Source organism: Haliotis asinina, chromosome 7 (genome assembly GCF_037392515.1).
Source record: "Haliotis asinina isolate JCU_RB_2024 chromosome 7, JCU_Hal_asi_v2, whole genome shotgun sequence".
NCBI classification, from domain to species: Eukaryota; Metazoa; Mollusca; class Gastropoda; order Lepetellida; family Haliotidae; genus Haliotis; species Haliotis asinina.
Genome location: NC_090286.1, coordinates 53,767,717 through 53,793,484, shown reverse-complemented (window position 1 = coordinate 53,793,484; position 25,768 = coordinate 53,767,717). Strand labels below are relative to the sequence as shown.

Genomic DNA, 25,768 nt, shown 5'->3' with positions numbered 1-25,768 from the left:
TGATATTGCTGGAATATTGCTAAAAGCGGTGTCAAAGACAACTCACTCACTCACTCACTCACTCACTCACTCACTCACTCACTCACTCACTCACTCACTCACTCACTCACTCACTCACTCACTCACTCACTCACTCACTCACCTGGTACAAGGGACCTTGCCCATGTCTGTGTGGAGTGTGAGAAGAGCATTGATGACGATCGGCTGTGCCATAATCTGGTTGATGTCAGGTCGCTTGTTAGGGTCAAGGTGAAGCATACTAAGAATAAGGGAACGTAATTCTTCACTGTAGTGGTCAGAGATGGGTGAAAATGTCCCTCGCATAATCTTTAGAATGAGGGCTGGCAAGTTCTGGAAAAAAAGTTTGCTCTCATGTGAAATGAAAATTTGTTTTTTGATCTGGCGCTACTGTGATATATTCTCCTTTTGCAGTACTAATGGTACAACTCCTTACAGTTAAATAGTTTTTTGTTTTGTAAATATTTGTATTCAAATATTGTTACAACTGTCACAGGAATTTAAAATGGACATCTTAATGCTTATTTGTACTCTCTGAAGGACGTTTCAAAGAATCTGCAATCTCTACAGGTTTGTTCAAATTTGTCCCCACTGTAAGAAATTTTAAACTTGGTAGTACCAAAATATTACTCAAGAAAATCTGGGTTAGAATGGATCTTCAGTTTCCCATACTTGCAAGATGCAACTAACGGTTTCAGGTGTTCATGCTGTTGATCACTGGATGTTGTCAAGTTCAGTCTCGATTATTTACAGAATGCTGCTATATGGCTGGAATATTGCTGAGTGTGACATTAAACAACAAACCAACCTGATTATTAATACAAAATAGGTTTTTGTCTTGTTTGACCAACCCTACTGGCTAGCGATCACTTATCACTACTTTTTAGCAGTTTTCAAGGATTTGCTCCATTGTTTCTCAACATAATGAAACAAAATCACTAATCTATCATGGAGTTAACAGGTACGCAGTGATAACCGGTTGCTAGCCAGGGCACCACCAAGCACTCACAGCCAAGATAGACAACTCTATAAAATGAATCTTTTTTACCGCAGCTTCAAAAGCCCTCTTGAGACTGGCAAGTTCATACAGCACACAGCCTAGAGCCCAGATGTCACTCTTCTGGTTGTAGCTGACAATGTTAAGCTGGGATAACATGTGCAACATACCAAATATACAAATAGCTTCAAAGTGACAGATAACATAACTGTATGCAGCTGATACTAATGTGAGCGAGTTGTTTGTAACTACTCGTGTCATTCTGGCAAGCCTACACTTCCTGTAGGTCACGGAAAGAGACGAGTAGTTACAAATGTATGTGAGTGAGTGAGTGAGTGAGTGAGGGAGGGAGGGAGGGAGGGAGGGAGGGAGCAAGCGAGCGTGGAATTTCGAACCCATGGCCTTAGGTGTGATGAGGAAATGCTTTAACCACTAGGTACCCTATGGCCAACATGGCAGCCAATGAAATATACTGGACAAAATAAGTTAGGGATATTGGCATTTTTCTATCAGTCTGTTCATTAATAAATAAATATATCACTATTATTGATTTCAAAACTTACATTTATCCCGAACTATTTTTGTCCAGTATATGTAATGTGTGTCAGCTTGAAGCAATCAATAATGTCGCATGTTGCTAAATTCAAATTTCCATTTTATCTGAAATGATGAAATTTTGCACGGATAATGAATACTTAATTTCAAAGTACTTGCACTGTATACCTGCCCAATATTAACAAATTATGTTCATACCAAGTCAAACATACAAATGTGTTTGGAAACTATATGTACCAAATGTACCTGTCCATTGTTGCAACAAAGCTGCCATCCTTTCATCCCTGGCCTGTACACTGCACGTGCAGCATACAATAATGTTTTCCTGACAACTAATCACATAATAGCATCAGGCAGTGGTAGTCTAATGAACTAAAATTATTAATTCAAAATAATTAATATTCACAACAATTCCCATAAACTGAAGAGCTGGGTGACCTAAACAAGTATCCCCACATGGTATACTTTAGTAAGAGATACTTGTAACATTCCTCAGTTACAATTCCTCCTCAATACAAGGATACGGCTTTCCTTCACACAACTCTGGGGATATGTAGCAAGGGGTTCCCACAACCTGAAAATACATTAAACAAGACCATATTTATGCAAATAAACAAACAGCCCAACACATTTATGATAACCTAGATCCAGTCATTCAATGTTTAGAAGGCATGGACTTCTGTTGACGAAACATACAACTGAAAAAAATATCTTACACAACAATATCCCAAGAAATAACGAATTTATTCCATTTAAGAAATTCAGAAAGTCTCAGAAAATTCCATTCTTAAAATTTTACAAATTTTACTTCTTCACAGTCACTGATGTAATATCTGTATACGGTGGAAGCTTTCTAAACCGGCACTCATCAGGACTGAAGAAATAGTCCAGTTTAGACAGCATGCTCAATTGCAGAGCTGATGATAAATGTACAAGAGAGGGGTAGAACTGAGACTTTATGCTGGTGTTGACAACTTACCAGATTGGACATTTGATTTTGACAGCTTCCACTGTATATAGACGCAGTTTTCTAGAGTGAACTTTTTCCTTAAAGGCAGTGATTAAATTATTCTGTCATGTGAACACACGTACAGTAAATGCTTTGCTTTTGCTGCTGAGAACTTTGGATATCCCAAAGTCACCAATCTTCACTATCTCCTTCTTCTTGGCCAGGAGAATGTTTTGTGTCTTCAGGTCTCGATGCAGGATATTCTTCGAGTGGACATGTTGCAGAGATAACAGCATTTGGGCAAAGAATTTCAGAATTTCCTGTTAAAACATACAGAGCACATAACTATGATTACTTTCAGGGTTACAACATCAAAATATCTCAGTAGTGCTGTTAGCAATATTCCACCAAGGGACACAAGAAACAGGCTTCACACATTGTACCCATCAAATTCAGGTGTTCGGCTTGATGAGCAAACACTTAAACCACTGTACCATCCAAATATCTCAGTAGTAGATATGAACAAAACAACATAACATAAAACATGTGTCTTTATCATTTCATTTCAGGCTGATAAGTTACTGATCAGCAGTCTCAGTGATGTGTTCATTTTATTTCAATGATCAAAATACAATGAAATATTTTTATAGTTTCCCAGTTCAATCAGGCCCATTCTTGTTAACATTACAGTGTATAGTCTGTTTGGCTCAAGAACAGACGGATGAATGGTAATCTAGCATTACCTAGCATTTCTAAACATAACATACTCAGTGAAACACTGAACATATTCAGAACATCATACCAACTCTGTGAGGTTCTTGCAGAATATTTTTCCTTGAAATAAGAAAGTTGTTAAACAAATATTGACATAGTTCACTATTAGTTACGAGCGAGGAGTGCTGAGAAAGGGACAGCAAGGTGTGCAAGAAAACATGGAGACAGCACAACACAGGTTAATGAATAAATAACTTTATCGGCACTTGTGCACATGCTTCTAGAACATGTGATAGTTTATTAAACAATTTATTTATTATTATGACAGAAACCTCACACAGTTGGTACAATGTTTTGAATATGACCAGGGTTTCATTGAGCATGTTATGTTTATTAGTTCTTGAGTTACACAGCCATTCATCGGTCTGCGTTTGAGTCAAACGGACTATAATATCTGCACTCAGAGCGGACATACTTCTGTTGGTCCTGATCATGTCAATGATGATCCACTGTCGAGAAAGAAATCCGAGAAGGAACATAAGAATAAATGATGATCTTACCTCTTCTTCCAGCAGATTTGAGTTTCTGCTTTGTAGATAATCCAGCAGTGTTCCCCCTGTAACAGTGATGACAGTTACCATGGTAACATATTGCTTTAGCTGAACTGAATAAGGGAATATAAAATTGGGTAGAGCAAGTACTGCATTTCTAAAACACTGCTAGTACCTCAGGTACCTTCTTAATTTGCAAACATGTCCACATATTACCTTTTAGACAAAAGAGAAAAGGTCAATCGATGAATCTTACACTTCCATTAATTTGTATGTTCAAAAGGTTAAATGATGTCAAAATTCAGATGAATCACTGAATGTATCAAAATTGTTTTCTGCATCTCCCACTGTTCAGTATATTATTGTTCAAAGAGTTTGTGAGTGAGAGAGTGAGTGAGTGAGATAAGTTTTACGCCGCACTCAGCAATATTCCAGCCATACGGCGACAGTCTGTAAATAATCGAGTCTGGACCAGACGATCCAGTGATCAACAACATGGGCATCGATCTGCACAGCTGGGAACCGATGACATGTGTCAACCAAATCAGCGAGTCTAACCACCCAATCCCGTTAGTCGCCTCTTACGACATGCATAGTCGCCTTTCATGGCAAGCATGGGTTGCTGAAGGCCTATTCTACCTGGCCCGGGACATTCACGGGGGTCATTGTTCAAAGAAATAATGACTTTATGAAGCACCTTGAGCATATTCCATGACAATCATTAAAGCCTTGTCTTCCAGGAAATTCTCATAATATTCTATAATGTTTGGATGATGCAGCATTGACAGCACTTTGACTTCATTCAGGGCTGACTGTCTCTCTTCCTTTGTCATCTGCTCCACAGGGATTTGTTTAATTATCACAAGCTTGTGGTCGTTAAGTCGACAGCATAAGTGAACAGTGCTGAAGTAAAGCAGAAAGTAGTACATTGAAAAAATGTCTCTCTGATAAATATAGAATAATCAGCTACTTTGTGCTTTGTTAAAGTCAACATCCTAAAGCATGTACCATTTGGTGCCCCCCCAAAACAATGTGTTTTCATTATCCCCAGCTCCCTAGGAAGTTTACAACATCAGCTGTTTGTCAGGTGCTTGAAGCTCAACAGTTACATTATCATCCCACCGGGTACCCAGTATGTTCTGTGTGGAAAGAAGTATACCTAAGCACATGCCGCAAAAGTCACGTGTTTGTTTTCTCTGTTTTTTTGTGGGGGAGAACAGGACCAAAAAGCACAATCAACCAGCTCCACTCCTTGACCAACATTTCCTAATTTCATCTGACTTGTGACCTGGATGTGTTGTATCAATTCTTTATTAACTAATGATAAACTCTAACGATACATTAAATCTTTAATGGTCACACGCAACCAAAATAGACAAAAACAAACCTAATAAAATCACAATTATCTCCCATTCACGACACATAATTTACACTTATGATTGTGAGAAAACACATAAACACACAATCGTGAATCAAAGTGCAATATTTTGCACTTGGGTTTACTTCCCTCAAATCAAAGCAGACTGGAGACTGATCTCAGACTGAGCAGGTGGGTGTGCATTCCACTGTGACAAGGTCTTTTCATTGGCTGGTTCATTTGCCAATACCATGAGTGCTCATTATGTGTATATAGAAACGATCTAATTGATTGGCATTTTAGAAGTATGGTGAATAATAAGAAAGTAAGATACTTTACGGATAACAGTTTCTTTTATTGTATGTGATGCAACGTTTCAGAATGGATTCATATCAAGCAAGAGTGACAACAATATAATAATCCATATCGAAACATTGTTAGAGTGATCTCCCTTCCATCAATTCGCATTCGCAAAACATCAGTAATTTCTGTGCATCATCATTCAATGTTATTCGAGATAAAGCAGTACTACCAAATGTACTGAACGAGTTGCCACTGACAACAGGGTGCATTGCAATGTACCTCACCTGTAAGTGGGGGACATTGAAAATAATAGAAACTGATTAGCAAATCAGAAAATGACATTTATGCGTGAGGCAAGATGTCATGTGTACAAGTATCACACCAGTCTGTCTGTGTAACTACATAGTGTGACAGAGACAGAACTCAGGAGCTCAAGCCATAAATCAATGTATTCTGTATACAAAGTCTTTGAAGGGCATTTAGAAGTGAAATACATAAGAATGAAGATTTTTTATGGATATCAACTTCTTCATTATGAAAACACAGCATTTCGGGGTTAATGCTGACTCCTTCATTGGGTGAATGAGAATGTGAATGAGAATGTTTAGAATATGCATGGAAAGAGTATGGTAGCAAAAACTAGAAACTTAAAACAGACACAATACAGTACCATAATTTGATGTAATCATTCAAAAGTTCTATGCTTCATGGTCCCATGTCAGATAACTTCTTTGCATGGCATTATTTAGAAGTTGGAGAGGAATATAAGACAAGCTTTATGGATTAACAACTTCTTTATTCAGATGATGCGACAGTCCAATACATATTCTCGTATCGTTATCAAGCTAGTAAAATCCATTTTCAACATATATTACTGGTCACTTTTAAGACTAAGTACATACCACTATACATAAGCACACAAACTAATTTAATATACACTTATGTCGTTCAGATATCAGATAGTATTTTGTTAATTCACACTTTCTGTAAAATGCCAAATTAAAATAAATTTAGTAGCACAGTACTTTTATCAGTGCATGATAGACAGCAGAGAATTAACTGTTTTGAACACTTGTCAAAATTTCGGGATAACATTAAGCAGTGTCTATTTTTCAAACAACAAAACTGAAAAGTATTTGCACTTTGAGATAGCCAATTTAATCTTCTACATTTGTGTGTAACTTTAGAGCCATAGGTAGGTCGACCCGGTACTGTGCAAACAGAATTCTATCACAATGTTTACTTTTCCTGGAAGTTAATGATGTTCCAATGATACATTAAATGGCATGGTATTGCTTCATTAAAGTTTGATACAACTGACACATGTATGCTGTACACAGGATCTTTCAAAATGAAACTTAAAATCACATGATTGTGTTCATAATCAAAAATATACATCAAATATAATTTGCGACCAAACTTGTTTTTCTGTAGATTCAACATGAAAAGTGGAAGATGCAATGTTGTGATGCAGTTACTACATCTCCTGCTCCATTGTTCATTATCATCTATTAGTGAGAATGCTGTAGCTACATAATGGTGGTCTGTAAAACTATCAGGACTTCAACATAAAAAAACTAATGGTTGACATCATGAGCATTGATCTATAGTACAGATATGATATGCACCAACCAAGTTATTGAGTCAGTAACTCTGATCCCATTAGTCACATCTTATAAGAAGACAATTTCCAGTGTGTGAAATTTAGGCTGGTCTTGAGGTTCCTGGCTAGTAAAAAAGGATCAGAACCATTAAATGATCAAATTCAGTGGTCCTGGTTACCAGTCAATTTTGTATTCATAGTTAAGTAAATCTACGAATGTTATTTTGGACCACTGAAGTACAAACAGGACCGCTAAATATTGTCCACTCTTGTAATCTAGTTGGAAAATCTGAAAGGTTACTTGAAATGTATTTCTAATAGGTATCTTTGGAGGTCTTTGCCTATCAGCACAGGTTCAGGCTAAAACGTCACTACAGCAAAACAGCACCTGGCGAAAACGGCACCATTTGGACATAACGGAACCTCCCTTGGAAAAAACGGCTACAAATGTTATGGCACAAAAGGCACCATATAAAATTTGAAGGATGAACATTGATATGATGACTTTAGTGTTTTGTGAAATAAAAAATATATATTAGGTAAATAGACTTTATTGTCTTGTGAAATAAAAAAAATATATTAGGTGAAAAAGAACATAAAAAATATATTAGGTAAGTATGATCAACAAAGTAACAGAACACTCACCACCCGCCAAAGATTATTATTGTTATACTGCAAGCAGCTTGCAGTATGTTAAGATAATAAATGCTTCTACTCAGCCCACAGTGATGGGAAAGTGATAACATCGCACTCTTCAATGGTTTAAGTACATTTACTCAACTGGATTCACTCAAACAGTGTCAAAATGAAACTGTATTTAAAACAAAGAATGATTATAAATCATTCATCACAATGTCTCATGACGATGTGCAGCTATCCATGGACCCATCCTTCATTAAGTTACCAACACTCTTTCTCAACAGTCCTTTTCAGGACAACAACCAAAAAGAATGCTTGATAACGTGATGTAAAATGAATTAAAACATGTAAATAAAATATTAAAGCAATAAAGTTAACATAACAATGTTTTTATGTATGGTGCCATTTTATCCCATAAATCAGTAGCCGTTTTTGTCAATATGGTGCCGTTTTCGTCAAACACCATAGGCAGTTTGATTCAATGATTGTGTCACCATTCTCTGTGTTAGTGCATTGATGTTCGTGCTATAAACAGTACGTCTTGCAAAGCTTCAAACTATAAGTCATTACATGCTGTTCAGAACATTGTTGAGGGCAGTGTGAAACAATGGTGAGATTTCCGCCTGTATACCCTCTAATGTTTGACAAAGTCTCTCAGTTATACATGTTCTAGTTTTCTGAATGTATATATTGGGTAAGGTATGCATGTCAGTTTGTAATTTTGGCTTTCGACTGGGGTGTGGGATATGGGCAAAACTATTACCTTTTCCGTATGTTAAGATACTATGTTAAAACTCATTGTTATCAGATGAGGAATATATATTCAGATGATATTATCTGACTAGAATGAAAATTAAGGGCGGGATACGGAGGAAGTCTTTACGAGACATTTCAATCACTCATTTTTGCACAGAATATGAATAAACATCACTATACATAGTGTAACACTAACAGGTGCTCAGTTAGACAAAAACTCAATCCATGTTTCAGTTAAACAATTCCGATATTACCCATAGGCACCGCGTCCCACAACTCTGATCTTCTCGTATTTATCCATAGTTTTTGTTTTTTTTCGTTTCACATATTTAACTGTCAGAACGTATTGAGACACTGCATCGCTCAGACAACATGTAAACGATCAGCTCCACCTCTCGGTTCGCCGGAAGCGGAAGTCGCGCACCTGAGTGAGGAGAAGAAAATGGCTACCATCTCTACAAGACTCGTCAACTCAAGCATAAGAAAGCTTCGTTTAGTAGTGTGTATTGTGAATGACTATGAACTGCACCATGCATGTCCTCTTTCTGACAACTAATTGTATTTTATGCAACTGTCAAATGAAAGATTCACACCATATTTCCATTAAAATTTAGATCGAGACGTTTCATGCCGACAATTTGGACACGGGTCATTTTATGCTGAAACAGTGTTTGTGGATTTCAATTTATGAATGTGTATTTCGCTTGTTATATGACATGAATGAGGCTGAGTTAAAGAACTGCGTGAAAATCGGTATAAGTGAAAACAGAATGACAAGACAGGCGATAAACATGTAAAGGATTCAAAGTTATCTCCTCTTGTGTCTTGAAGACATTTGATTGGTCAAGAATATCACACCCACGACAAACCCCCACGGTCACGGTGCCCTCATAAACATGTTTCATTTTCAGTTCTTGTTTTTTGTTACTTGTTTCTGCTTATACATATCAAATCATGGTCATAACTGAAAACTGTTTTGTATTTTGCTATTCAGCAATTAAGTTTATTATTGAAGGTTCTTGAAAAACTGAAAGGCACACTATGTTTTAGCTGCGGCTCCTTAATGATAATATATGAATGGGAAAGAACCTGGCAGAAATAATTCTAAGAATGATTCCCAAATGTTTGAGAAAATAGGGTAACAAATAGTAGGTGGTAAACATGGTGACTTGTCACACTGACAGACCATGGGACCCTTGAAGGTCCAGGGTAGAATATTGATTTTCAGTCGCCCATGCTTGTTGTAAGAGGCAACTTGCAAGATTGGGTGGTCAGGCTATCTGACTTGGTTGACATGTCATCAGTTCCCATATGCGCATATAGGTGCTCATGCTGTTTATCACAGGATTGTGCGGTCCAGACTCTATTATCTACAGACCTCTGCCATATATCTGTAACATTGCTGAGTGCAGCGTAAAAGTCACCTCACCCACACACTCACTCATATGAGAGATTCCAAATACCATGCTGAGATACAAGTATCTGAATGCAAGACAACATAATGTTATTTCAGTTAAATATATATATATATAAAAAGGTATGTTACTTATTTTCAAACAGGTGTGTGGTGTTGCTAAGCGAAGACTGTACCAGACTGTGTCTGCAGCAAGGCACATTTCTGGGATTGGTGGTGAAAACAAACAGAAGTTTATACCGACAGCTCTTCAACCAAGATATTTTCAAACATCTTCAGGTATTTTTCTTTGTGTGTTTTGTTGCTTTGAACGTATTGAAACAGCTTTATTCAGAATTGATCATTACTGCTTGACAAGGATTAGATGAGCCATGTCCTGACAAATGACTCCAATTTGCTTATATGGGAAAGCCCTCCAGAACATTCCATTTGAAACAAGAGAGAAACAGGTTGTCGTCTAAATATTGAAAAGTTCAATTTCCTTCTGTGAATCGTGTCATGATGGTGTTTTGCTGAACTAAATCCCTCTACAAGACACATGTTAAACAGTAGCGGTATTGATTTCATGCCACGGTCAGCATGTATTGCACATGCTTAATCGCCAATCTACTTGTAGCAACCAAGAGTATTCGTTCAGATCACTTGCTCTGCCTGCTTGTCACAAATACATTCACTGCGCTGGCTCACTCACTCACTCTTGTTGTTTCAGCACTTCAAGAAGTTGTGCAGTTCAAGTTGTCGGACATTGGTGAAGGGATCAGAGAGGTCATCATCAAGGAATGGTATGATGGTTCTCAGTCTCATGCATTGTATTTGAAATCAGCTTCGTTGTATAATTTTGTTCTTAAAGCAGATGCATGTTGTTGGGTTAATGACTTTTGAAAATACATTTCTACCTCACACAAACATATGGTACTTCTACTCATTATCTCATTATCCCCCATCGCACATTGAGAGCAAAGTAGGGGATATAGTATTAGGCTCTGTCCGTCCGTACATACGTATGTGTGAATTGGAATGTCTTAAGAAACATAAACTAGATTCTTTTGATATTTGGTACCTAGGTTTATCACAGTATAAGAAAGGTACCAGTCAAGTTTGATGACCTTGACCTTTATTTCAAGGGCACAGAGGGACTTTAATGTTTTGTCCTTGTCAGTGATATGTCTAAAGAGACGTTCACTTGATTTTCTTCATGTTCAGCACCAAGCTTTATCTAGGGGAGGTGCAGGTGGAGAGCTTCACTTAATTCAAGGCTATGCCAAAACTGTTCAGATTTCAGCCTGTTAACTTGCATGTTAAGCTTGTCAGCGAGATATCTCAAGAACCATTCTCTGGAATGTCTTCATGATTGACACCAAGCCTTATCTTGGGAAGATGCAAGTCCCAGTTGATTTTGGTGACCTACACATAATTTTCAAGGTCATGGCGACACTAAAGATTTCAGAATATTAAACTGCATGTTATGATTGTCAGCACTATATCTCGAACAGTTCACTGGATTTTCTTCATAGACTTTCAAAACGTCTCTTGAATGTTTTTCAATAAGCAGTTTCTTTATTACTCTATTTGCATATTTCATGCATTATCACATTCATGTCAAAGTGATACTTGAAAGTATTTGTGTGTTAGAACAAATCAGGAGACAAGACATCAGGAGAGGTTGCCTGGTCATGTTTTTGATGACACATAACTTCATCTTCAACTACGACCTTCACTTTCATTACTTTTAAGCTTGATTTGATGTCACCTTAGTTTTATGCAGTTTCATCACAGCCATGACTTGTGCTTCATGCTTTTCCTCCTACATCATAGAATAATTTTCCAGCTGACACCCTGTATCCTAGCAACCTATTACAAACTACTGTCTAAGGCTGTTGTTATGGTTAAGAATTTACCGTAACAAAATGGGGGGCTCATCCGGGAGCGAATTCATTTGACATTTGAGACCATTTGTGAAATATATTCCAAATTTCTGCAATTTTGCAGCAAGTTAATTGTGGAACCAGCAAAATGGTGTTTGAACTTGAGAAATTTGTATTGTCCCCTGACTCTGAGACAATTAGTCAGTTGGGGAAATCAGATTTATTGCAAATTTCTTCACATCTTAAACTTGATGCCAAACCTGCAATGAGGAAATTTCAGATTTTGAAAATAGTGTTGAATCATTATATTGATGAGGGAGTTTTTGAAGATGATGTTTTGGAAATGGTGCCAGAGGAATGTTCGGACCAATTGGAAATAAAGAAACTTGAAATTCAGTTTCAAATTCAAAAAGAGGAAAATAGGAAACTGGAATAACTGAAAAGGTTGGAAATAGAAAAGGAAAAAGAAAAGGGAATGAAAAAGCTTGAGATGGAGAAGGAAATAGAAAAAGAAATAGAAAAGGAAAGAAATAGAAAGGAATTAGAATTGAAGAAATTGCAAATTGACAAAGAAATTGCTCTGAAAAAACTTGAAAACCCTTCTCAGACCTCGGATTCTTCCTTTTTTGACATTGCAAGGCATGCTAGACTTGTACCCCCTTTTAATGAGAAAGAAGTAGACAAACATTTTTTACATTTTGAGAAGGTTGCAGAAAATCTCAAGTGGCCAAGGGAGTCATGGACTATGCTATTGCAAACTGTTTTGAAGGGTAAAGCTCAGGTTGCTTATTCAGCCTTGTCAGTAGAACAAAGCTCAGATTATGATCTTGTCAAGAGTACACGTTTGAAAGCATATGAGTTAGTGCCTGAGGCTTATCTTCAGAAATTCAGAAATGCTCACAACAGCGACAATGAGACTTTTGTAGAGTTTGCTAGAGAAAAGAAGACATTGTTTCGAGGGCATTCTACAGTGTTGGTGATGGCAGTAAGTGCTCATACGTTCAGGAAACGACTGAAAATGTATATAAATGCTAGCTGCCATGTTGTGAGGGACACACATTCATTGGAGTTTACATCATTGCCAACAATCATCTACAAAGGACCTACATTAACCGCTGTCAGACCGATCGCTGTGTTTACATTCTGCTTAGACTTTGGTGAGTTTACTATATTATACTTTGTGACCCATTGCCATAGATTTTGTCTCACTTGTATTGAATTTGTAATCAGCGTTGTGAAATTGACTTGTGACCTTGTATACCTTGCTCTTGTTGCATAATAATGCATAATTTTAATGTTTATGACTTGTCTTTGTTCTGTTTCGCTGGTTCACAGGGGGATTCTCACATTGTTTGTCACGGTAATTTCTTAACCGTAACACTGTTGTTATTGTTAAGAAATTGCAGCGACAATAGGTTTAAAAAATCCCCTTTGAGGCAGCAAAATATAACACAAACAAGTCTAAAATATTCAATAAAATATTGAGCAAACAATGAACAAGTTACAATGAATCACAATACAGATATCTAGTACAATGCAACTGAACCACAAATCTAAAGTAATGGGTCATAAATGTTAGTTGTTAACTCACCAGAGTCTTGGTATTCACAGTCAGACCTGATATACTAAACGATGCTTGTTTACACAGAGACCGGTTAGGCATGAAGTGTCAATCTTGAACGTAGATTGTAGGTCTGATGATGTTGACAAGCAGAGGATGACAGTAGGCAGATGTACACAACACCAGTGTAATCCCGAGTGTTTGTGTGTGATCCCGTTAACACAACAACCAGCCATTATGTATACTGAAACAGATTCTTGAATTCACTTAGAATTTTCTAGATCGGCCTCATGTTTACCACTGGTCAAAAGAGATTCTTTTACAAAAGATTGCCTCAAGGGAGGCAGTTCTGATGTGCTATCTTAAAACATGTATGATGCAAAATGTGACCCATAATAACTATTACCTAAACTGATTGTGCAAATTATAAAAAATACATTCTCGTAACAATATCTTCCTTTTGTGCCCTCTATCAAGGAATATATGCTGGTTAGGGAATGACATTACATCATACCGATTTTGAAAGGGGCATTGACATAATGCTGTGACATTAGATTCACTACTAGATTCTTCAGTCCTGTCAGCTCTTTATCTCTTTCTCATATCTCTAAATGTAGTTTACATATGTGACCTTGTCCTTCCTGAATCTTACTAGTCTATGAGCATGATGTGTTGAGCCACAGTGACAAAATTGCTAGATTCAGGCTTCACAAAAGAAGATTTTATTTCAGACTATGTAAACTACAGCTCATCCCTCACAGCACTATTTTCTGCTAATGGGCAGGAGTCAGCATGCTCAAGAATACAAATGTGTGGGAGCAGGGTTGGGAGATGTGGTTTATACTTGACCTCATTAACAGAATACATCTGTATAAATGGTATGTGTGTCAGCTTGACCTAAAATACAGAGTACTGCTGTATGAGGGTCAGCGTGACCTTGGTAACAGAGTACAGTTGAATGAGAGTCAGACTAACCTTATTTACATAATACAGCTCTATAGGGGTCAGTGTGACCTTCAGTACAGAATATAGTTGTATTGGGATCAGCTTGACCTCAGTCAGATTTATCTCACATAACAGGCGACTATGCGTGTCGTAAGAGGCGACTAACAGGATCGGATGATCAGGCTTGCTGACTTGGTTGACACATGTCATCGGTTCCCAATTGCGCAGATCGATGCTCATGTTGTTGTTGGGTACCCTAGGAACGCATTATCAAATCTTGTGATTCTATCTGTAGGCTTTTTTGCATCACACCCGTGTTTACAAGTTTCACCAAACCCTTCGAGGGTCCTGTATCATTTCTAAGTTTTGATAGAGCATCATAAACCAAACTCACTCTCTACCTGTTACTGAATTGCCAAACAAGATTATATTACCGCAATTGATGAAGAATCTCACTCCTCCTGTATTTCAGGTATGTTTCTGAAGGTGACAAGGTCTCTCAGTTTGACAGCATCTGTGAAGTTCAGAGTGACAAGGCATCTGTGACTATAACCAGTCGCTATGATGGCATCATCAAGAAACTTCACTATGACGTGGATGGTACGGCATTGGTGGGTGAACCACTGGTGGACATTGAGACAGAAGGCGCTATCAGTAAGTCTTTTGTGAAACATTTGTCTAAAATCATAAATCTTTATGTTTTGCGAGATCAGTTTATTTACCAAAACTGGTATTTGGGGAGATTTAGATGAAACATTGCAATCAGTCTGTTTCATTTTCAATAGGGGTGGGGCGGGTAACCCACATACCAGGGATGGATTGGTTATGAGTTAGACCCGGGTACCTGTCTCAGTACCCAGATCTGTTATCATCATTTCACTATGAGATTAAACAATGTAATGTTATTCTTTCTTGATTGAAACACTGAATTATCTTTGAGTGAGTGAGTGATTGAGTGAGTGAATGATTTAAGTTTTACTCCACACTCAGCAATGGTCCACTCTTATGGCAGCTGACCCTTTTTCAATATAATACCCCTGAAGGTCTGGGTTAGAATATTGGCCTTCAGTAGCACATGCTTGTTGACTTGGCTGACACATGTCATCTGTTCCCAATGGTGCAGATTGATACTCATGCTGTTGATCACTGGATTGTCTGGTCCAGTCTTGATTATTAGACTTCATTAAATTTGACTACTACCAAAAAACTGGAATGAGTGAAGTGAACTAAACTCACTTACTCTTTTGAATATAATACACAGTTACAAAATTGAAAAAACTCAACATTTTAGCCACCGAGCTGAAGAATATTGCCAATTCGTATTTCAGGAATAAACATTATGGGTATCCGGGTAGGGTAGGGTAGGGTAATAAGGGGTGGGACACCTGGGAAGAAAATGTGGACCCATCCATGCCCTAATTTTCACCCCTATGGGTTACCAGTCTCCTTGTTATCTGAGGCACCACAGTTCCTTGTACAGAGTTGCTTCCCTTGAACACCGCTGAAACTGACAATTGATTATTGGAATCATGTTTCTAGCTTTGGTTGTACCATACCCTTTCTCACTGGTTCGCCAAAGAGTTAAACATATGGCACCTGCATAGTTTTCACTTATTAAGCTGACAGACCAGTAAACTATTCAAAGTGACACTGAACCCAACCCACCATCTTTCACTTACCCCAGGTCACAAGCAAGAGGAAGATGTCGAAGTAGACATCTCTAGCAAGGAACAGCGGCTAGAGGACCATGCCATGCAGATGACCACATCTGGCCGCAAAGTGCTGGCAACACCTGCTGTTCGACGACTGGCCATGGAAAATAAGGTATGTGACAGCACCACAGAGGACACCTATACTTTGACCTTGACTTTCAGTGACTGTGGACAATATCTCTACATGGTGGGAGGCAGGGTGTTGTCATGCCTCAGAAGCCAGTTTACGCCCTTGCTGTATCTTTAACTGTGATTTGTGAGTGGAGATTGGGAGAGTTACAATTGTTTCTTCCCATTTCTTTGCACTTTGGCCTGTGACGATTCGGGATAGAATAGATCTTCACCAACCCATGCTTGTCGTAAAAGGCGACTGTGCTTGTCGTACGAGGTGACTAACGGGATTGGATGATCAGACTCGCTGACTTGATTGACTTATGTGATTGATTCCCAACTGATGGTCAAGACTCAATTATTTACAGACAGCCGCCATATTGTTGGAATATTGTTGAGTGTAGCATAAACTAAACTCACTCACTCACTCACTCTTTGCACTTTGTTTCTGTCGTGATTCAGATACCAGTATCTTGACAGAATGAATGTTTCTGTGTTATTTACATTAAGATAATGACCATGTCAGCAAAACATTACGAGACTGGACTCTGTTTACCAGGAATGACTATTTGCAGAATTGTGACAATCCTGAGTAGAATTAGGTTTAGCAAACTGACTTGGTGAGATATGTCATTGTATCCCAACTGCATAGGTCAGTGCTCATGATGTTGATCACTGGATGGAATGAGTATAGACCACCGCCATAGCTGGATTATGGTCGAGTGCAGCAAAAAGCAAAAAGCATGGAAAACTATTTAGCAGAATCATCTGCTGTCTTGATTCCTGGAAAAAGGTTTAACGGTTTACTGACTGTAAAAAATTCATCTGTATCATCTTTGCATTTTTTTTACTTTTCCAGATACATCTGAAAGATGTGGAAGGCACAGGAAAAGATGGACGCATCCTTAAGGAGGATATCACAAGGCACATTGAAAGTCTGGATCATGGTGTTTCTGGTTAGCTTCAGTTGTATTATCAGTCATCATATTGCTTACATAGTTTTTACACTACCCATGACATGGATTTGGGCAGCTCATGAAGATCTAGGTTGGATTTGGCCTTCAGCAAACCATTCTTGTCATGAGAGGTGAATAACAGCATCAGGTGGCCAGGCTTGCCGACTTGATTGACACACATGATCATGTTCCAAATGAAGCTATTCTCTCTGAGTTTTAGATGTATATTGGAAGTCAGTGATCAGTATGTTGCAGGAATGTAAGTTTTCATCAGTATGCCAGATTGTTTTGTCTATTTGTTGCAGCATTTACAGGCAAACAAGTTGCTCCACAAGCCCCCATTTCACCACCCAAGGCAGACAGGGCACCTGCACCCACCCCAATCCCAATCCTGAGAGCCCCTGCTCCAGTGGGAAAGGACTACACCCAGCCAATCAAAGGCATGCAGAAGGCTATGGTGAAGACTATGAGCATGGCTCTCAAGATTCCACATTTTGGGTATTATGATGAAATTGATGTCACCACACTTGTCAATCTCAGGAAAGATCTTAAGAAGGTTACAGAAAAGAGGGGCATCAAGTTTTCATACATGCCTGTGTTCATCAAGGTATGTGCCCTCGTAAGGCTTTCTTGAATGGGGAAAAGCATTTAAGGGAGATAACTTAGTACCTAATTATTGACTCACTCTCCAACAGTTTTGTGTTACTTTTTTTTTTTGACATTATGGTCATTTACTTAAATTTGGATTCAATTAAAAACCTTGCACAAAATTAGTTTCATGTTGATATCTTATGAATCTATACTCTGAAAGTGAAAATAAGAAACACGTTGAAAAAAAACCCTGAGCCTTTTTATTGTTTTGTTTGTGATTACATCACTATGTATCATGGATCTTGATTAAAACTTCATTCCTGAATATTACTTCTGTTCCAGGCAGCATCCTTGGCCTTAAATCAGTTCCCGGTTCTAAATTCCAGCATTGATGACAAAGTAGAAAACGTCATTGTCAAGGTACCTATCTAGTTCTGTATTGACTGTTGCTCTCATCCCTGCAGTATTAGTATGCTTACTGTATTGTACAACATTATGTTGCATTGGAACAGGAATATATTATGTTATTAATCTCTGGAGACCATTATCAAAAACAGATAGTACTGTATACCTGGAAATTCTTATGAAACCATCATCATCTTAAATTCCTGAAAGTGTGTTCATTACTGGTGGAATCAGGGGTGATAACTTAGAATCTCCTTTTTAAGAAGTGATTACCTGACATATTAGGGCAAAATGAGAGCCACTTTCCTGTCTATCATGCTGTCTTTATGATATATTTCTTTCTGGAACACTTTTGACGGAAGTGTCTAATAACACTCACTCATTGAACTTGGTAGAACCATAATTATAGAGCTGACGGTTTAGAACTGCATTGCAAAGTTGTGGTCTATTGCCAATGTTTCTTCAGATATGAGGGGGAATTAATGCATTAAGCAACTGAAATCAGTGAGAAGGTAGAATCCAGGCCATGACTAACTAGGCAGCTGGAATTTATGAATATATACAGAGTTCTGCCCGTTTGTGATGCCATGATCTACTTTTACTGGTTAAACATTCAGATTCATCGTATGTTTGGTGATACTGGTCAGCTAGAGCAATTTTTCTCTTTCTCAGGCTTCTCATAATATTGGTGTTGCTATGGACACAGCAGATGGCCTAACTGTTCCAAACATCAAAAATGTCCAATCACAGAGCATCTTTGAGCTTGCAGCTGAATTGAATCGGCTACAGCAGTTAGGATCAGCAGGAAAACTTGGCACTGCTGAACTCACTGGTGGAACCTTCACCTTGTCAAACATAGGATCAGTAAGTTGCATTCGTGTGTGCATGCTTTCATGTGAGAAAATAGTTGCAGCCAAGTCCTGTTTATTTCAACAATAAAACATCTTGTTAAATGAGTTCTCTGACATGTGTCAGTCATGGCGTTAATTAGAACCTGATCATTTTCAAAGGATATTGTTATCTGTCTTAGAGGCACAAAGCTGAAAATGCTGTCATTATGTGAAGTAGTAAAGAGGATGAACTTGTTGACATCTTGATAAAATACTATCGATACAGCTTGCAAGGGAAAACAATTTCTAACTTCTGAAATACTTTCATTCCTTCAAAGAAAAGAGACGGGACATGTATTTTTTAGCAGGACAGAAAATCTCTTGCACAGAATGTGCACAGAAGCTAAGAGCTTTACAGTGTTTATGTGTCAATGAAAGTCACTTGTCACCAAGGAACCTCAACTCATTAGCTCTCCATTTTGTTCACAGATTGGAGGGACCTATGCTAGGCCTGTGATCCTTCCTCCTGAAGTTGCCATTGGTGCTATAGGCAGGATACAGGTGAGTACTTGTCACTGTGTCATGACTACACTGGGATTCAGGGGATGAATAGATCCTCAGTGTCCTTATCATGAGAGATCCTCACTGTCCTTGTCACAAGAGATCATCAGTGTCCTTTTAAGAAGAGATCCTTGTCAAAAGAGATCCCCATATCCTTGTCAGAAGAGATTTTCAGTGTCCCTTTGAGAAGAGATCCTCAGTGTTGTCATAACAGATCCTCTATGTCCATGTCATAATAGATTCTCAGTCTCCTTGTCAGAAGAGATCCTCATTGTCTTTGTCATAAGAGATCCTCATTGTCCTTCTCAGAAGAGATCCTCAGTGTCCTATTTGTCCTAGTCTTCTTGTCTGAAGAGATCTGGTCTCCTTGTCAGAAGAGATCCTTTCATCCTTATCATAAGAAAGTCACTGGGGCGGTGGGGTAGCCTAATGGTTAAAGCATTCGCTCGTCACGCCGAAGACCCGGGTTCGATTCCCCACATGGGTACAATGTGTGAAGCCCATTTTCTGGTGTCCCCCGCCATGATATTGCTGGAATATTGCTAAAAAGCAGCGTAAAACTAAACTCACTCACTAAGAAAGTCACTTTTGTGACCCAAAATGGAGGCTATATAATAGATAAAATGAGTTTCCTAAAATGTAATTTCTGTGAATGGCTGCTAGATTGCTGAGCATCATTTACATTGTATTATCTACCTGCGGTTCAAAGGTATGTCATGCTCCATTTGTGTGTGTATTTGTTAGATAATTCCTGACATAAATGTTGCATATTTGACATATATAAAATATCAATTAAAAGTTGTTTAACTTTCTTGCAGGCTGTACCTCGTTTTGACCGAGATGGCAATGTTCGTAAAGCCCATATCATGCAAGTGAGCTGGTCTGCTGATCATCGAATCATAGATGGTGCCACCATGGCAAGATTCTCCAACCTTTGGAAGATGTATTTAGAGAACCCAACAACGATGATATTAGATCTGAAATGATGTGATATGTACATAGTATTCACATAATCTTACTCATGGCAACTCAGACACGTCACTTTTCCAAATTCAGTATGGGCACAATGTAAGCTGTGTGAGTATAATCAAAAAAGCTAGGTATGCTCCATCACATTACTCAGGAATTGCAGTTACTTGTGGAATGGCATCTATAGAATTAGCAGGGTCAATGAAGGTATTCATGAGAAGACATCATGCAGAAAACTGTCTGGATGCTTTCTGAACACGATTCGGTGTTCCAAATGCCTGTGATATGGCCATGAAACTGTTGAGAGTACAGGGAATAGTTAGGTACAAGGGTGGTAATCCTGAAACTTCCAAATTACTTCCCCTGATATTGTCTCAAAAATATTATTTGTACATCCATATAACAGAACAAGCCATGTTTGTATATAGAACTTCCCAATATGTATGTATAGTTTGTATATAGAGTGTGTGTGGCAGACTGTTTCATTGCCATGGTTACTGATAATTAAAATGGGTTAATCTGTCTGGAATACCAGACTCACCTGTCTCACAGAGCTATGTCATACTGATTCATTAGAGCAGTCATGCATTGGACAAATTGATCAAATAGTTGCTAATATTTGTGTTGTTCTGTAACTTTAGACTCTCTTTTACTGTAAACCTGTGAAGATCCAGGTTAGAATTGATCTTCAACAACCCATGGTTGTCGTAAAAGGTGACCCTCAGGATCGAGTGGTCAGATTTGCTGGCATTGTTGACACATACCACTATATCCCTATAGATCAATGCTCATGCTTTTGCTAACTGGGTTGTCTGGTGTAGACTTTATTATTTACAGATCACTGCCATATAGCTGGAATATTGCTGAGTGTGGCATAAAACTAAACTCACTCACTGACTCTTTTACTGTATCCAGACAAGCTACAAAATCAAGTTGTACAGTTTCTATACAAGTTCCAGTGATCAAGTTCTATGATACCTTTAACCTTGTTACCAGATGAACGTATCATTTTAGCCTGGATGCATGTATTACTTATGCTAGCTTCCGATCTGATCTTTTTGTCTTTGCAATGCTTTGACTTATATACACAGGGTACTGATGTGGCAAAAATGTATACGTATTTGTAAATTGTAAACAGGTTCTGTCCAGACTATTATGTTGTTATCTATAGATCCTGATACAGTTATACAGCATCCAGTGTCACTTTTTGTTGCATAGAACAGTCACTGACCTTATTCAAGACATACTGTTTGCTCTACAACCTTGCGTAGTGTGATAAAGTACAGTTTTGCTATGAACTATTATTGTTAAAGTACAAGGACACTTACATTGCTGAACTAAGAGAGAAATTTGCTGCTTCAGCGGTTTCCTTTACTGCAGGTAAAATTTCTACAGGTGTTCACTTTTCCTTAAACACGTCCATAGACTTCTCTTAGTTTTCAAAATGTATTAATGTGCAATATTGACAATTCCTGGTCTTTTACACAGAGATGTAGTCAGCAGAAGACAATTATATTTTAGAAGAAATATCAGTTCATACCAAATGTCTATCAATTTTAGTTTTTGGAATAGCGATTACAACAGGCCTAGTAGATTAATGCTTAGTCTCTGAAGATATATATAATTTTTAAAGTAACAAATGAACCTGTTTAAATTGAAAAGGGACCCAGGGAGGCCAGAGATTCAAGATCTAGGAAAGTGTAGACTTGTTTCATTTAGGGTTTAGCACTGCAGAGAGGGCCAGACTATAGGGAAAATTATGTGGTTCAGTGACAGAGAGACAGACTACAAGCCTAGTTTAAGTCAGCCTTCCTTCCTGCTTGAAATTGTTTCTTTTCCTAGTATATGACATAACAAGGCATTTCATTGGATATTTTTACATGAGGAGGTCTACCACATATCTGAGGACATGCCAGAACTTTCAGAATGTGTGTGGCAAGTACTTCATGCTCTCAGTTTTCAGTTTGTTGTTAAATGTATTTGATCTTTCAAGATGACATATTTTTTAACTCATAAACACAAAACTAAACCGACACTTCATTCTGTTCAACAATGGATATATAATTTGTTGACAATTATCAAAACAATTTAAGCCACTGTTATGGGTACAATGCACGACGCCCATTTCCGGGGTCCCCTGCCTTGATATTGCTGGAAAATTTCTAAGAGCATTGAAAACCCGAATCACTCACTTTTAATTGAGAACTGATCACAATACCCCCTGTGAATATTAATACATGGAAATATATGTTCTTGGCTAATTATGAAAATATCTTAGTTTTAACCATGTGACTGAGTGTCCCTAGGAATTATGGATGTTATTTTACCCCGCGTTGGTAAACGAAGCCCATCACTACGCAAATACTGCTCTTGTTGCTAAGATCACATCAAAAGAATCTCAGCTGTGATTGTATATGTGTGTAATTATTGTGCTTTTGTTGTGGTCTGATATGGGAAGATGAGTCAACTTCACTTTACTGTTCGCTCATTTGAAAGAACATTTATTTATTGGATAAACTATTAAAAGGTGCAGGAACAGAGGAATGGTCGATGAGGAATGGTAGTTTGTGTCTGATTTTATCTTAGTTTTTCGGAAATATGTTTATTTCTTAATCAGGAATTGGCTCTTTTTCCAGATGTTATTTCAATTACACATTCATTCAGTTTCTGCATATTTTGGGGAGAGTTGTTTTCAGTATTTATGATGATCTTCTCCCAACCAAATCTTTAAATGCAAAAATGCATGAGACACCTCTCCTCATGTAGACTGATTCCATGCCATATATAGACTATATGGATAAAACCTTCTGTGTTATTGAATTCATTGTTTTGCTGATGATAATATTATTTTTTAGTCCTTCACATTCAACTTCTAAGATGCTAACATATGCTATCTTTAGATTACACTTTCTTTGTAAAGTACAGATTCCTGTACAGTTTGCTGGGTTGAGCCCCATCCAGAATTCGAACTCACATCCTCAAAGTCAGGCACTTAACTGCCAGCTCACAAAGTCAGCCACCGAGCGCACTCCACCACTATGGCTCCCACTAGAAGTTGATGTTGGTGACTAGATGCCTGACTCTGAGGGTATGGGTTCGAATCCCAGATAGGACTCAACCCAACAAAAAGCACAAGACTCTGCACAACACAAATACCCTTGTGTAATCACAGCTTTCGGTTCCAGGCTGCTCCTGTCTTTGGTTCAAGTCTTTTTGTATCATGTCAGTTTTAGAAATGGTCAACATGGATCCCTTTGTTTTTTTCATGAATATTTGGATATCACAGGCATGTTTAGTTTCAACATGCTAAGATTATAAAGCTTACCTGTCTGTCTTACACCTTTTCAGAAATAGTTTGTGCCGGTTCTGGTTTGAGTGTACTTGAAGTTGAGTTTGACATATCAGTATTATTTTCTACCTGTGTATCCTGTGTTATGTGAAACAATGTACTTAGTCTGAGGTGAGATTGGGAAACAGAGTGAAAATACAGGCTTTGATAGTCCTGGCCTACCAGAACACATTGTGTGGTTGATGTTAGTGGTATTCGATGTTAGTGGTATGGTAAATACCCCAGTGGAACCCTATGTTGGTATATGTTACTGTGATCTCTCAACAAGACACTATCTGTCCAACTGCTAGCTACACTGATTGTGGAATATTCACAAGCGCTTCTTGGTATCATTGATAAAACAGTACATCGAGGTCATGATACAGATTAAATATTGGATCAAATTGTAAGGTGTAGACATCAGTTTTAAGACGGTTGAAAATGAATAGCTAGCTATAGAAACATGACCATGGCAGCTATTATAAGGTGAACTTCAAATGGCATTTACCGCATGACTGGCAAAATGGCTTTAGGATTACTGAAAGAGTAGCAAGTAGTTGTTTTAGAAAGTGTATCTTGTACTGATACAGAATAAATATACATCAAGTACTATTGTATTGAAACAAGGCAGTAATTGTGCATCGAGCCATTGATGGATCGTTTTTGCCTGAAACACTTCATAGAAGGATACAACCCATCTCTCACTCACTCAGGCATGGCCTATGGGGATTGTGGGGTAAAGGTACCAAGGAGCCTCTTGTTGTAAAAGGAAACGAGATGAATTGATTGGTCAGTTGGTTACCTGGTTGCTTGGTGCAGCATACCCATTCCGCTTGGTCCAAGTACTGTTATTCCTAGATGGTCAGTATACAGCTGACTGACTCAAACAGCCACTGTTGTCATATAGACTTGAAGGAGGTACCAGGAATATACTTCTCTGTAATCAATTTATAATGTTGAACATCCATTCCAGATGCAAAACTAAGGTTGCTTTTAAATTTTGACTAATGAATAATTACTTTTTACTGATGTATTACCACATTGCCAAAAATTAAATTTGTCAAAATCTTCTTTTTTGTTTTTGAAATCAATAGTGCTTTCTTTCCCATTTTGCCAGTGATATTTGCTAAATATGGAGGCACATCTCTTCAGTTACTCAGAACACCAGTTTTGTGGTCCATTAAATAAGTATGTTCTATGTACATAAAGTGAGCAGCTTATTACATATTCAAGACAGTCTGTATGCTGGAAGGCCTAGGCTTGTTCAAACTTTACATATGGTCGGAATTATCTCATTGAAACAATTGGATGGGAGCCTATTGTATATTTACCAATAGCCCTGAACTTTCATGTGATGAGATATGGAAACCTCTTTGGGCCATTTTCCACGCCACGGAAAGGTGTGTGTGGTGGCTTAGCCTTGAAGTCCACAAGGCTATGATCAGGGTTTTTACCCATGTGTGAAGCAAATCAATGTTGTTGTACTGATATTGAGATTCTTCAAAGGTATTTGGAAGTTGGTGTGGTTAAACAAGACAAATCTTATGGATAACAACTTCTTCATTTATTGTTTTCTCAACGTTTCTGGGCTAGTTCTTGCCCCTTTGTCATGTGGATGACATCTGACCTAGAAACATTGTGAAAAATACATCAGAAGTTGTTATCACATAAGATTTGTCTTGTATTGTACTGATTATGTCTGAATATCTATGAAAACCAATCTCACCAATGCACTCACTCACCTTTCCACACTGTAAGTCATCAATTTGATGGATGGTGGACTACAGGAATATGATTGTCATAAACAGAGGTACTCCATCATTTAAACAGAGCTACAAGACAGAACTGAAGGGAATGGATACTGGAGCTTTGGTCTTTAGGAATACCACAGACACTCCAATATCTTTCATTATTCCTTTGTGGCTGTGGTAGAACTTTTTTTGTTGATCAGGCTGGTGAGTTTGAATGTGTAGTCATGTGAAGGGAGATAACTCCAGTTGTTTGATCTGAGACGTGTGTTATGTGTTATTTGAGGTCATGGTACTGGTATGCTGATAATAAAGACAATGAAATGTAAA

The 25,768-nt window shown here is 38.0% G+C and overlaps 2 protein-coding genes across 3 annotated transcripts in view; one reads left to right on the top strand and one right to left on the bottom strand.

Moving 5' to 3' along the window:
• LOC137290299 (serine/threonine-protein kinase Nek8-like) overlaps nt 1-8,872 on the bottom strand; it is a 19,293-nt gene extending 10,421 nt beyond the window's left edge. The window contains exons 1-7 of one of the 2 annotated variants that reach the window (XM_067821105.1): nt 8,697-8,872; nt 4,482-4,687; nt 3,794-3,849; nt 2,663-2,839; nt 2,095-2,144; nt 1,067-1,148; nt 143-351 (exon numbers count right to left, since the gene is read on the bottom strand). In XM_067821105.1, the coding sequence (XP_067677206.1) occupies nt 143-351; nt 1,067-1,148; nt 2,095-2,144; nt 2,663-2,839; nt 3,794-3,849; nt 4,482-4,687; nt 8,697-8,743 (827 nt within the window). In that variant the 5' untranslated portion in view covers nt 8,744-8,872. The remainder of the gene's footprint in view (nt 1-142; nt 352-1,066; nt 1,149-2,094; nt 2,145-2,662; nt 2,840-3,793; nt 3,850-4,481; nt 4,688-8,696) is intronic. The other variant, XM_067821106.1, reaches the window with a different exon arrangement.
• Nucleotides 8,864-25,768, top strand: LOC137290300 (lipoamide acyltransferase component of branched-chain alpha-keto acid dehydrogenase complex, mitochondrial-like). Its single transcript, XM_067821107.1, has 11 exons — nt 8,864-8,941; nt 10,003-10,135; nt 10,566-10,638; nt 14,700-14,881; nt 15,912-16,051; nt 16,910-17,006; nt 17,312-17,613; nt 17,940-18,017; nt 18,675-18,866; nt 19,322-19,393; nt 20,212-25,768. Exons 1-11 carry the CDS (start codon nt 8,885-8,887, stop codon nt 20,377-20,379), a joined length of 1,494 nt encoding a protein of 497 aa, XP_067677208.1. The 5' UTR covers nt 8,864-8,884; the 3' UTR covers nt 20,380-25,768.

What these genes read in the sequence shown, in the direction of transcription:
- LOC137290300 (XM_067821107.1), top strand. Translation starts at nt 8,885, where the DNA reads ATGGCTACCATCTCTACAAGACTCGTCAACTCAAGCATAAGAAAGCTT. An exon ending in GAGGTCATCATCAAGGAATG is followed by an intron (nt 10,639 to 14,699) that starts GTATGATGGTTC and finishes CCTGTATTTCAG; the next exon opens with GTATGTTTCTGAAGGTGACA. An exon ending in ACATGCCTGTGTTCATCAAG is followed by an intron (nt 17,614 to 17,939) that starts GTATGTGCCCTC and finishes CTTCTGTTCCAG; the next exon opens with GCAGCATCCTTGGCCTTAAA.